The following is a 13,205-nucleotide window of genomic DNA, read 5'->3' as shown; positions in this document are numbered from 1 at the left end:
TCCACAAAATGTGGGGTAGCCACATAGTAGAGATATAGACAGTGAATACATCTGTAATAGATTAGAAAAGATACTTCATCTCTCTTTTCTCAGAAACAGTAAAAGATTGTGCAGAATCCTGTAGATTTGTCATATTTCATATTGTTCTATAGATGAAATGTTCTGGTCGCCAGTATTCCACATTCTCTATCAGATGCATTAGGTATTGACCTTTGGAAAATGAATTCATCTTCTAGTTTGTCAATATTTCCCAGGGAGCCCCCTTCAGGAATTCTCCAGCATGCAAGGTCTAGCATTACTATTGGAGGGGAGAGGTCTTCGTCCCCACCTGTTGCTCATGGGAGTGGGCTTCTTGTGATATCCCAAGAAAAAGAATTTCCTGAGACTTGCATGGGAGAATGAGTGATTTTTATTTGCATATAATTAAATCCCTGAGTTTTCAAGGTTGCATTTCCCTCAACTTCACCAAGGAAGAAGTCCCATTTTGCCTTTAGCAGCACTAAAATCAAAGCCAATGTTTGGAGCTTCCATTATATGTTGGAGCAATCCAATCCAGCATCAGGCTAGCTTGGGTTTGTATTCCTAATTGCAACCCATCAGTCCATTGCAAGTGGGGTCCACAGGGTCACATGGCTATGGAGGGAACATGGGAGAATGCAAGGAAGCAGGAGCAAGAGAGCCCGTGAGCCAAAAGAGCAGAGAGAGAGAGAGAGAGAGAGAGAGAGAGAGAGAGAGAGAGCGCTTTCTTCTTTAGGGGATTATGTATTTCCAAATTTTTGTGGTCTTGCAGTGGCCCTACCCATTCTGACCAATGATCTTTGTCCCCAGGTTTGACTGACAGGCACCTTCCCTAGTCACCCCAACTTCACTGAACATGCATCTGTCTCCCCTTTGTTGGACCCCTTCCTGCAGTGATCTGAAGGGAATGGGCCAGTGGTTCCCTGAGAGTATGAAATGGAAGCTTCCTAGTGAAGCTGCCTAAGTGACCATGTTTAGAATGTGTCGCCTCCCTTTCTCTCCTTTCCTATTATTAATAACTAATTGCAATGGTATCAGTATTGGGGATGATATCCTCTCTCATCATCAAAGGCTCTCATATATCATTTACCAATCATAAGTACTGAACTGCTACATGCAATTAAACACCCTCAACAAACAAACAAATGTATACACATAACGTGTTTCCCAGATTCTGACTTCCTAAATTACATGTATGTCAGTTAAAACAAACAATTGTAATTTCTGATGTTGGGAAGAATGCATAAACACTAGGCAAAACACATTGGTAGAAAGTAGATCCCCACCAGGTTTATCACTCGTCCCCACTACACTGAATGCTACCATGGGTTACCTCATTGTATTAACAAACCTGATAATTTCCAGACTTGGACAATTTGATTTTGGACATGACTTTCAAAACCAATTTCTGAGTTGGTGTTCATCTGGAATTAAATGGGAATATTTATTATAGATTTGGGATTTTTGTTGCACATAAAGAAGTAAATATAAAAGTCACTAAAAGAGTTTTTCACCCAGCACTTTAAAGATTGTGAAGGATAATTCTTTCTGTATTGAAAAACATATGATAAATACCTTAAGTTGAATTGAAATTTTTAGACTCATAAACTTATAAAAGATTTTAACTCCTGCACATTAAAATGTATTCCCAGTTGCACTCCATTTTTTTTACATACTGTGCAAATATTTTTAAATTTTTTCCAGTTTTGAGATATAGTGGTGATATAACATTGTTAAGTTTAAAGTGTACCACATGTTGATTTGATATGTGTATATATTACTAAATGACTACCTACCACAAGAAGTTTAGTTAGCATCCAACAAGTCACATCGTTAAATTTTTTTCTTTTGGAAACTTTTACGAACTTTTCTCTTAGGAACTTTCAAATATACAATATAGTATGGTTAATGCACTGTGTATTTTTAATCTTTTTGAGTAATACATTTTACAACCCTTATATTTCTGATAAAATGTATGTAAACTACACAGTTCCAATAGGTATAAAAATGCAGCCATGAGAAAAGTATTATAAAGGTATTTTTGTTTTCTCTTGTGTTTAGCATTCATTTCCTTTTGCATTTCAGAGCTCTTGGAATTAAACAGAACATCAATCTTTCACAGCCCTTTTGGATTTCTTGACCTCCATACAATGCTGCTGGATGAATATCAAGAGAGACTCTTTGTGGGAGGCAAGAATCTTGTGTACTCCCTCAGCTTGGAGCAAATCAGCAATGGCTATAGAGAGGTATGGAAATATCAAACTGTATTTCAGGAGGGAAAGAGAAGGGGTGAGGGAGATCTTATCTGGCATGGGTGTTATTAGGGTCTTTTTTTCATTACCTAAATGATACTTCTTTTGAAAAAAATGAAGTATTTCATTATAATGAAATCATCTTTGAGAAAAGTTTATAAATTGAGAATACATAGCATGAAACTTTTTAATACTGATCTCTGTAATCCCAGATGACCTCAGATTGGTGCATTTGACATTCCTCTTGCATGATGCTCCTTATCACCTGGAAAATATTGACAAATGGTGTGCCATTGTCCTAAAACTTAGGTTTGGAACATGCTGATTTATCAGCAGTCCCTGTAAGTTCTATTACTCCCCAGATCCCAGCCTTAAGAAATATGGCTATAGCTAACTCGTGTACTTCTGTTGGTAGTATCAGTAATTAAGTGGATGGTCTTTAAACCAGGTAGATTTAAATATAATATTACAATAGGCAAGTGCCCAACATTTTTTGAGAAACTATTAGTTGTTATAAGAAAAACAATTCTTAAAGTCTGTGCTTATGCAAAGTTAAATTGAGCTAAGTTTTTTTTTTCAGGCCCATATCAAACTTACATAAAACATGTAGAAATATTTAGACCATAGTATTTTTTGGCATAAATGTAAGTATTTCTTTATAATTTACTTATTTATTTTTGTGTGTCAAAATGATTGATGTTTATATTTTAAAGTCATTTTTATAAAAAACATATGAATAAAAGCAGCATTCATTCATCCCTTCCAGTTCCTAATACCTAGAAGAAATCACTTAAAATTATTGTGTTGTTTCTTCTGGTACTGACTCCCATATTTCTAAATGAAATTTGTGTACTGTGTTTTTTGTATCATTGATTTTAGATGCTACCTGTTGATTTACTGGAAGTCAACTTAAGGAAGATGGATTTTATTTTCTTGCAGTACCTTAAGCTGGGCTCTATTACTGTACACCACTTCCCCAGCAACCTCCCAACCATCAGTTCCCCATCTCAAAATAGCTGTACCACAGGTTTAGTTAAGTAATAATTATTTACATTATTATAATTAGGAAGATAGATCACACTTCTTTCTTTTTTTGCATTTTTCTTATTTCTCCAGGGATTAAATATTATCCCCTGTTTTTCATTTGCTTATATTTTTTATTTCCCCCAAACTCTGTACCAGAGTTTTTCTATGCCTCTCAATATAATAAAACACATCAATTTCCATCAGTTCCAAATTTTTGGTTTTATTTTTTTTAATATATTTTTATTTATATCAGGGAGGATGGAGAGGGTAAGAAGGTTAGAGAGATAGAAACATCAATGATGAAAGAGAATCATTGATCGGCCACCTCCTGCACGCCCCACACTGGGGATCAAGCCCACAACCCAGGCATGTGCCCTGACTGGGTGTGGAACCATGACCTCCTAGTCATAGGTCGATGCTCAACCACTGAGCCCTGCCAGCCAGGACAGGTATTTAGATTTTAGCTTTTCTAATGTGCAGAGCCAGTCAGCACTCGTCCATATATTATAGAACTTCCAAATTGTTGCTGATATTTCTTTGGCAACTCTACTTAAGTTCTGTTTGTCCTTTTTGGATTATGACTTCTTGCTTTTGTTTTAGTAGTATCAGAATGAAGTAAAATCACATATTGTGTTTCTTTCTAAATCTTTTTTTCCTATCATCTTTAATTTTATTTTCTCTGTAGTTCTGAAAAAAATATTATTGATTTCTCTCTTTCCTCTTTCTCTCTCCACACAAAACACACACACACACACACACACACACACCCATCCTCACTTAGTGCCTTCAGTTGGTTCTTGGAACTGTGGAGAAAGACATATAATGAAACCAGTTTAATTGTTGGACGCAACAGTTGAGTTCTGTGGCATCTTCTTAACATTATAATGAAATGGTATTATTTGAGGAACTGGTGTGTGTGTGTGGTGTACACATCCAGAAGATATACAGCAGGGATCTGACACCCAGAGATCAAGAATCTGTATTATGGAAGTAGTTGTCCTTGGATCAGGATTAGCTAACTCATAGAGTGGGAATCCACATGTATAACACGCTTTTAAGATGACTGTGTGTACACACAGTCTCTTAACAATTTCCCTGAGCTGTTTCTTCCTATGTGGAACAAAAACCAAGAGATAGCATGTGATGGCCCATTAGAGTGGAGGAAATTGAATCGCCTACTTATTCTCCTTTATTGTTTTGGCCTAATTGTGCCTTCAGGCCTTTAATGCTGGAAAGATTGGCTTTTATGGAGGAAATCACCTGTAAAAACTCTATAAGGGTAAGAGACCTGAAGAGTGATGAGGTTTTACGAACTGCATCTTTGGGAGCCAAATAAAATAATGTGTGGCCATTGAAGCCTCAGGGTGCCATCCAGCAAGAATGTAGCCACAGATTATTAACTCGAATAACTTTCTTGTACTCAAGGGTGAATCTTCATTTTTGTGGGCCTGAAGTGTGTATGATTTGGCAGACCTCTTCAGGAAATATAATTAATTCAAACTTACAGATTTCACAATTGCTAAGGCCCCTCCCAGAACCGTGAAAGATGAGGTGCCACTAAGGAATCCTGAAGCTTAAGCTTTAAGACTATAAAATAAGCTAGAAAATATGTATAATGTAATGGAGAAGATATGTATACATATGCCACATGCATATTTCATAGATAGCATATAACTCAAGTATGGTCCAAATAAAATGCTAGGAAAGTATACAAAAGCTGGGGGTTGGGGTTTTCCTGGAAGAGATATGATTTAAGTTGATTTTGAATGATAATTGGAATGTTGGTTCAGACAGATTGGTGGTAAGAATAGACTGAGTAAAGGGGAAGAAGGACAGACATTTTTGAGCAGTTTGAAATAATGACTGTTCACCTTGGCTGAAGTAGATAGGTGAAGTGAGGGCATGTGGTTGGGGACAGGATACAGAGTTAAGAATAGTAATGTAGTTGTGACCAGATCCTGAAGAATAGTGACCCCTGTGCTATTGAAAAGAATCTTCTAGGCAATACAGGAACCAGTGGGAGAGTCTGAATATGCCCATACCATATTTAGAAGTGGACTTTAGTGTGATTGTTTTAGCAGCAGTGGAGTGGATAGATGGAAGAAAGAAGAGAACAGAACCATGAAGCCAGGTAGCAGGTAGAATTTAAAGCCACATCCATCTCTCTTAGCAGCTTATGCTCTTTCCACTGTCACATTATTGAGAACCAGACTACTGCTTTGGTGTGAACTTCATGTCTCCCAGATTGGTCTTCAGTGTATCGTTAGTTCTGCCTTTTGTTGTAAGGTGTTTCTTTCCTATCAGTTCTTATTAGCTTTGCATGACCACACTTTACATTAGTAATGATTAACAAACTAGTGGGACAGTTAGATGTTGGTGATAGTGGTGGACAAAATCACTGACCAGTAGGAGAGGAACTGTATCTCCCTTGTTTACTTATGACAAAGGTTGAGAGCCCAGGACATTCTATATGCAACCACAGATGAGAAATTAGCTTGTCTGTGTTCTGTCCATATAGCTCCTTGCAATCTGTGCACATTTAAGAATTATGAAAACTTTCTAAAAAAACAAATCACAATTATTAACTAGTTTGCAGTATAATATTTTTTTATTTCACAAAGAAATCAAAAGTGGATGTTTGTTTATTTAAGCTATATTTTATGGGACTTTATAGAATAGTTCATATTTAGTAATAATTTTTTTAAACAAACTTTCACCCAGACTTTTTTTGTATCTAAATTTCAGCTTTTCTTTCTAAAATTATTCTCTCCACTATTATTTTAAGCTAAAATTACACTAGTTAATTTGGATGTCTGTAGGTATAGCTCTATTAAACACTTGTTTGTAATAATATTTATACTTTCTTATTTATTCACTTGATTGCATCAAAGGTAAAAAATATATTTTATAATTTAATTTTTAATTGAGTGGAGAAAGGCATCCTATATAATAAAAAGCTAATATGCAAATTGACCAAAGGCAGATCGACTGGTCGCTATGACATGCACTGACCACCAGGGGCAGACGCTCAACACAGGAGCTGCCCCCTGGTGGTCAGTGCACTCCCACAGGGGGAGCGCTGCTCAGCCAGAAGCCCTGAGCCAGGCTCACAGCTGGCGAGCGCAGCGGCGGTGGCAGGAGCCTCTCCCACCTCCTCAGCAGTCCGACATTGCCTGAGGGCTCCCAGGCTGCGAGAGGGCACAGGCCGGGCTGAGAGACTCCTCCCTGAGTGCACAAATTTTGTGCACTGGGCCTCTAGTTAAACTATCCTATCTAATAAAGAGGGAATATGCTAATTGACCATCACTCCGTCACAAAGATGGCTGCACCCACAGCTGAAGCCAAGTTCCCCTAAGGAGCCTTAACAAGCAATCAGCAGGGACCTGAGGCTAAGCCCTCCACCACCTGGCAGGGCTTGACAGGGGACCTCAGGCCGCACCGCCCGCCCTGGCATCAGGCTGGGGGACCTCAGGCCATGCCCCCCGCCGCAGCACTAGGCCAGGAGACCTGAGGCCATGCCCCCCGCCCGGTGGGGCTTGACGGGGACCTCAAGGTGTGTTTCCTGTCCTGGTGCTGGGCTAGGGGATCTCAGGCTGCTCCCCCACCCCGGCGCCAGGCTGGGGGACCTCAGGCCATGCCCCCCACCCTGGCACCAGGCCCGGGGACCTCAGACAGCACCCCCCACCCAGCGGGGCTTGACAGGGGACCTCAGGCCGCACCCCCCGCCGCAGCAGGGCTTGACAGGGGACCTCAAGGTGCACCCCCAGTGCTGGGTCGGGGGAACTCAGGCCGTGCCCCCCCACCCCAGCACCAGGCTGGGGGACTTCAGACCACACCCCCTGCCCAGCCGGGCTTGATGGGGGACCTAATGCCGCGCCCCCTGCCCCAGCACCAGGCCAGGGGACTTGAGGCTGTACCCCCCTGCCTGGCTGGGCTTGACAGGGGACCTCAGACCACACCCTCCACCCGGCAGGTCTGGACAGGGGACCTCAGGCCATGCCTCCCACCTTGGCACCAGGCCGGGGGACTTCAGACCACAATCCCCGCCCCAGTGCCAGGCCAGGGGACCTGAGGCCACACCCCCCGCCCAGTGGGGCTTGATGGGGGACCTCAAGATGTGCTTCCCGTCCTGGTGCTGGGCTAGGGGACCTCAGGCTGTCCCCCCCGCCCCAGCGCCAGGCCAGGGGACCTCAGGCTGTGCCCCCCCACCAAGTGGGGCTTGACAGGGGACTTCAGGCCATGCCCCCCACCTCAGCACCAGGCTGGGGGACCTCAGGCTGCAGCCCCCACCCCAGTACCGGGCCAGGGGACCGGAGGCTGCACCCCCCTGCCTGGTGGGGCTTGACAGGGGAACTCAGGCCATGCTCCTTACCCAGCGGGGCTTGACGGGGGACCTCAAGGTGCACCCCCAGTGCTGGGTTGGGGGAACTCAGGCTGCACCCCCCCTGCCTGGCGGGGCTTGACGGGGGACCTCAGGCCACGCCCCCACCCGGCAGGGCTTGACAGGGGACCTCAGGCCATGCCCCCCACCCAGTGGGGCTTGACGGGGGACCTGAGGCTGCACACCCTCACCTGCTGGGGCTTGACGGGGGACCTCAAAGCATGCCCCCCGCCCCAGTCTGGGCTGGGGGACCTCAGGCCACGCCCTCCGTCCTGGCGCCGGGCCAGGGGACCTGAGACTACATCCCTGGTGGGGCTTGACAAGGGTGGGACTGGCCAGGTCTGGATCTAGCCCAATGCGGGTGGGGGCTGGCCGGGTCTGGGTCACACATGATTTTGAGGCACATGTGGGTGGGTGGGGACTTGACTCTGGGTCCTGTGGTGCACCCCAGACTCTGACAGGAGGAAGGTTTTCATATACATTTTACTCATTTTCTTTCATCTCTGACACTTTCATTATAGAGAAAGGGCAAATAGCAATATTAAATTATTTCCTCTCATTAATTCCCTTTTAATGTGCACGAATTTCGTGGACTGGGCCACTAGTAATTTATATATAAATGGAAGATGGTATTTCACATAATGATGGCAATTTAGTAAGTTTCATCCATTAACAAGGACATGCATCAGGCCAATAATATTTGTGTAGTTTTAATATTGTTTTAATTCAAATGCTTTGGAGTATAAACATTTCAAGTACAAATTGAGTCTATAATCCAAAATATTATAATTCTGTCATATAAAGTGCTTGAATAATGACAGTCATTATAATTAAGTATAAAAGCATAAACACTAAGAAGGGTAATATTGGTCAGATTAAAAACTACCATTTATAAACCATTTATTACTACCATTTATTATGACTCTTAATGTATTATGTTTAAAATTTATTCTCTGTATTTTAATGGTATTTATAGGATATAATTAATATATACATTGATGGGCACTGGTACTGTACACATATGTAAAGTATAGAAAGAAAAACTAAAATTTAAACACATTTTATTAGAATAATAGAATTAGGAAGAGAATATTAAATAAAATTATAATAGCATCTTAGTCAATTAAATATATTTCATAAAAAGAGATGTATTAGCTAAATAATTTTATTTTTTAATATCAAAGGAGATCATCTTTCTTTAGGTAATGAAATTATTTTTTTTTGTTCATTTGTTCTTGCTCTACTCAATCTTGCATGTCAAAACTACTTGTAACAATAAGTTGTTAATTCGTGAATCCTGATATAATTATGGGACTCAATAGGGAGTCTAGGAAAGATTACTTTGTAATTTAATTTTTATTTTATTTTTCTTCTTTGAGATATGCAAGAATAGTAAATAGACTCTTAATGTGCATGGAAACAATTGAATTATATTGTAGGGCTATTGTAATGAAATTATGTATATTTAACCTTTTGCTTTTTTACCTTTTTTGATGCAGAGAATGTGGAAATATCATTATACCCTGTTGTTTAATTGCCTTTAAAAATGTCTTGTGCAGAACAAATAGGTTAATTTTATGGGTTTTGTTGGTGCTAAACTCTGGAGCAGAACCAAAAGACATCCTGTCTGCCAAAACAAATGAAGAAAACTATTTTACTTACTATCTTTCCTTCCTAACATTTGTACATGATGGCTTTAAAATAACTCCACTTCCAGTGAGGTCTTTCTCTGTCATTTTTCTCACCTGAATGAACATCTGAATGCAATCCCTAGTCTGTGAGATTTTGTTTTAAATAAACCAAACCAATACAACAACAACAAAATACAACTTGAGTAAGTCTATAATTACATTATTCTTTTGGTGAGTTCCAATGTGTTGGACTTTACAGTGGTGAGTGTTCGTAATATAATCTCTACCTCTCCCTAGCTTTCATCTACCCAGTTATCTGGTTGAGATCCTTTTCTCTGCCCTCAGAAATCCAACCTGTCTTTCAAAGCCTAGATTATTGCTACAATCTTACAAATTTCCTTCCTAATTAAACTGGAAATTAATGTTCTCATTTATTTGACACTGAATACAACGTTTTCATGTCACTGAATCTTATTTCTCAAACTTTACTGTAATCTCCTTTAGTAAATTTCAAAGAATGTGATAAAGTATGTAATTATTACAAGTTAATCAATAGACGTTGTATAAGCAATGGCTGCTTTTAAGGCATTGTGCCATATGAGCATCTGTAGGGATACAGAAAGAAGTCACTGTCTTGCCCTTTGTAACTTATTTATAATAATAAAAGCATAATATGCTAATTAGACTAGATGTCCTTCCAGACAAAGCCATGGCGGGCGGGGGCCAGGGCCAAGGCCCTTGCACGAATTTCGTGTTTCCCAACAAAACCTGAAATAATGATTTTGTACATTTGTCATTCTTAGGTTTGCTGCTAGAAACAACATATTCTGACAATCCTAAAAAAGCCATTGAATTCTTCACCATCATGCTATGTATTATCTTTCTTTTCTCTGTCAAGAACTAAGCGTCTGAGATTTTATCTGTCTTTCAAGACAAGTTCGCCTGTCATAATTTTACAAATACTGGCAGAAGACTGAGACTCCTGGGTCAGAGACAAAGGACTTTATTACCCCCAGCACAGCATGCAGCATGAGCTTTTTGTTTCTCCCTCAATTTCCATGGGCGTGAAGCATAGCAGCCTAGGTAGATGCTGCACGTACAGTATGTGTGACACCCAATTCACCAGCCTCAAGCTTAGAAACTCTGTCTTATAAAGGGGCCGCTAGCAAACTTGTCCCAACTTTTGCCCAGAGGGAAACATTATTTTTATTATCCTGGTCGTAACAACTCTTTTTCATTTGCCCTGAAAGGAGATTCTATCTTTATCTTCCAAGGCTGCTTGAAAAGATCGTGTGGAACAAAAGCTGTCAGTAGATGTGTAGAAATGCTATAGAGAATTGTCCTTACCCAGTGTGTTGAAATAGTCCTGGAAATAATCATGATTGAAGCAGTGATGTAGGAGAATATGGGATGGCATGTTGAGGTTTTATTATTGGCCTGGGCATTATTTCATCATTGAAAACCTGAACTTGGTATAGGTTTTCAATGATGAAATAATGCCCAGGCCAATGATAAAACCTCAACATGCCATCCCATATTCTCCTACATCACCGCCTCTTCCACTTCTAGCATATAAGTGCCTAACCTGGTAGTTTATGGGGCACAGCATCAAAAAAGCTTGGTTAAACTATATAATACATTGAAATTGTGGAAATACAGTTTCAAAAATTATTTTTTATAATGATGAAAAAGGAATAAGAAGGGATGCTAATATTCTAAGAAGAAAAAGCTCTGCATTTCATAAGTTAAGTATGTTAAGAATATAAAGCATTATTCTGAATTACAGATGAGATATTCTCTAATTTATTCATAGCACTAAATGAATTAGTCATGAAAATCTTTACAATGATAGATGATCCTAAAATGAATTTGTATTTTCTTTATACACACACGTTTTCTAGCATATCCTTTTGAATAATGTATGCATCCACAGTAAAATCATAATTCAAGACCAAACTGAATCTAAAGTTAGAAATGATTTTTAAATTATCTGAGAAAATCTATCCCTTGGTGCAAAATTCATCCTTCTCTCCCCCCCCCCCCCGCCCCCCCCTCAAATAATGGCTCAGTAAAGTTTGTACACTGTACAGCTTCACTTCCAGGATCCTTGCTCTATAATAGTGTTAGTGACTCTCCTCAGGGTGATGCAAGGCAATACCCGAACCTGACATTGTTGTATTTATGTAATATTTTTCCCGAATCATCCATGATCCACTGATGGATTGACTGCTACAATCAAGAACTTTGATTCTAGGATTTTATGCATGGCACTTGCCTCTTTAGTTGATTTTCTTTTATATCCCACTTTTGTTCTTTGTCGTTTTTCTGTCACAACATAAATATAAAAGCTCATGTGTTTTCTTTTTTTAAAAAATTTCACTGTTGAAAGTATTACATATGTCCCCCTTCCCCCTCCCCCATTGACCCCTTCTAGCCCACCCCTGTTTTCATTTAAAAGTTCATATGCTCACGCTAGCTGGTTTGACTCAGTGGATAGAGTGTGGTTCAGTAGACTGAAGGGCTCCTGGTTCGATTCTGGTCAAGGGCACATACTTGGGTTGCAGGCTTGATCCTCAGTAGGGGGTGTGCAGGAGGCAGCTGATCAATGATTCTCTCTCATCATTGATGTTTCTATCTCTCTCTTCCTTCCTCTCTGAAATCAATAAACATGTATTTTTAAAAAGAAGTTTATACACTGCACTAGGAAAGAAAAAGAACACCTTCTGCTGAATATTGTTAGTAAGAAATTGGAGGGGCTACTACATCAACAAGAACATAAAAGTAACATTATATGCCTTTAATTCAAATCATGGAGTGTATATTCCTACGATAATAAATGTAAATATATAAGGATTATCATAATAAAATGCTGTTGTTCCCATTTTTATAAATTCCCAATATTTTTCATGTATCAGGGACTGGATTTGTCTACATAATGTATGAGGTAAATGACAAGCCTCTTCCACTTCTAGCGTATAAGTGCCTAACCTGGTAGTTTATGGGGCACAACATCAAAAAAGCTTAAATCTTGATCATCTATGGGATTTAAACGTCTATATCAGATTTCAAACACTAAAATGGCTACAGGGGCCAGTCAGGTAAAAGAAAAGTCTGAAGCAAATCAGAGTGTCTGTGCCATTGAAAGACTTCAGACATTCAACTCCAGAGGAATGTTGCCACACCGGAATGCAAGCCTATTGCCTGTCTGTCTTCACATTTTTCTAGAGAAACCAGAAATATGGGTTTTTGTGCAAAAGCTCTTATTTTTGAGTGTTGGGTACTAATTTAAAAATAATTAAGTAGTGCGCTCACTAAGTAAAAAGCACATTCAATCAGCAACATCAAATATGTAGTTTGATAACCTTATCAGCCTTCCAGGCCAGCAGGATGCAAGATGGGTTGGAGGTGAGTGGAGTAGAAGGAGATATCAGCGAGAGGTAATAGGAATATTTGGGGAACAAACAAATCACCATGGAAAAACTGACCGGAATACTGGCACAGGCCTGCCAACAGAGTCTACTGACAGGGAACCTTGACACTGGGTACCAGGAAACCATACATGAACTCTTCTCAATCTAGGCCCTGAGGACTTTGAAGCTGAGGAAGAAAAGGTTATTTTTAAAAATAATTTCTTGAGAGTCCCAGGCTACTCTGCTGGGAAATTTCTATTCCTTCACCAAAATGTTGAGTTGAGAATGGATTTCTACCTGTGACCCCAGCAAAGTGCTAGGTACAATTGTAGATAAAAAAGAAATAGGTGATGTGTTCTCTCTTCAAGGCAGAAAAGAATAACTTGGAAATACAGTGAAAAATACCTGAATCCAGTGGGAAACTGGTAGAGTTAATGTTTTAAAAAGTAAAGACCTACAAGTAGTGTATTAGGCGATACGTTATAAA

At 40.0% G+C, this 13,205-nt stretch overlaps 1 protein-coding gene across 1 annotated transcript in view; it reads left to right on the top strand.

The window, feature by feature from the left end:
- Window positions 1–13,205, top strand: part of SEMA3E (semaphorin 3E) — a 231,041-nt gene that overhangs the window by 121,255 nt on the left and 96,581 nt on the right. The window contains exon 2 of the mRNA XM_080663867.1: window positions 2,104–2,264. Coding sequence (XP_080519993.1) covers window positions 2,104–2,264 — 161 coding nt within the window. The remainder of the gene's footprint in view (window positions 1–2,103; window positions 2,265–13,205) is intronic.

This window comes from Plecotus auritus (genome assembly GCF_963455305.1).
Source record: "Plecotus auritus genome assembly, chromosome: 4".
Taxonomy (NCBI): domain Eukaryota; kingdom Metazoa; phylum Chordata; class Mammalia; order Chiroptera; family Vespertilionidae; genus Plecotus; species Plecotus auritus.
Note: the sequence above shows the minus strand (reverse complement) of the source record. Positions and strands in the feature narration are given on the sequence as shown.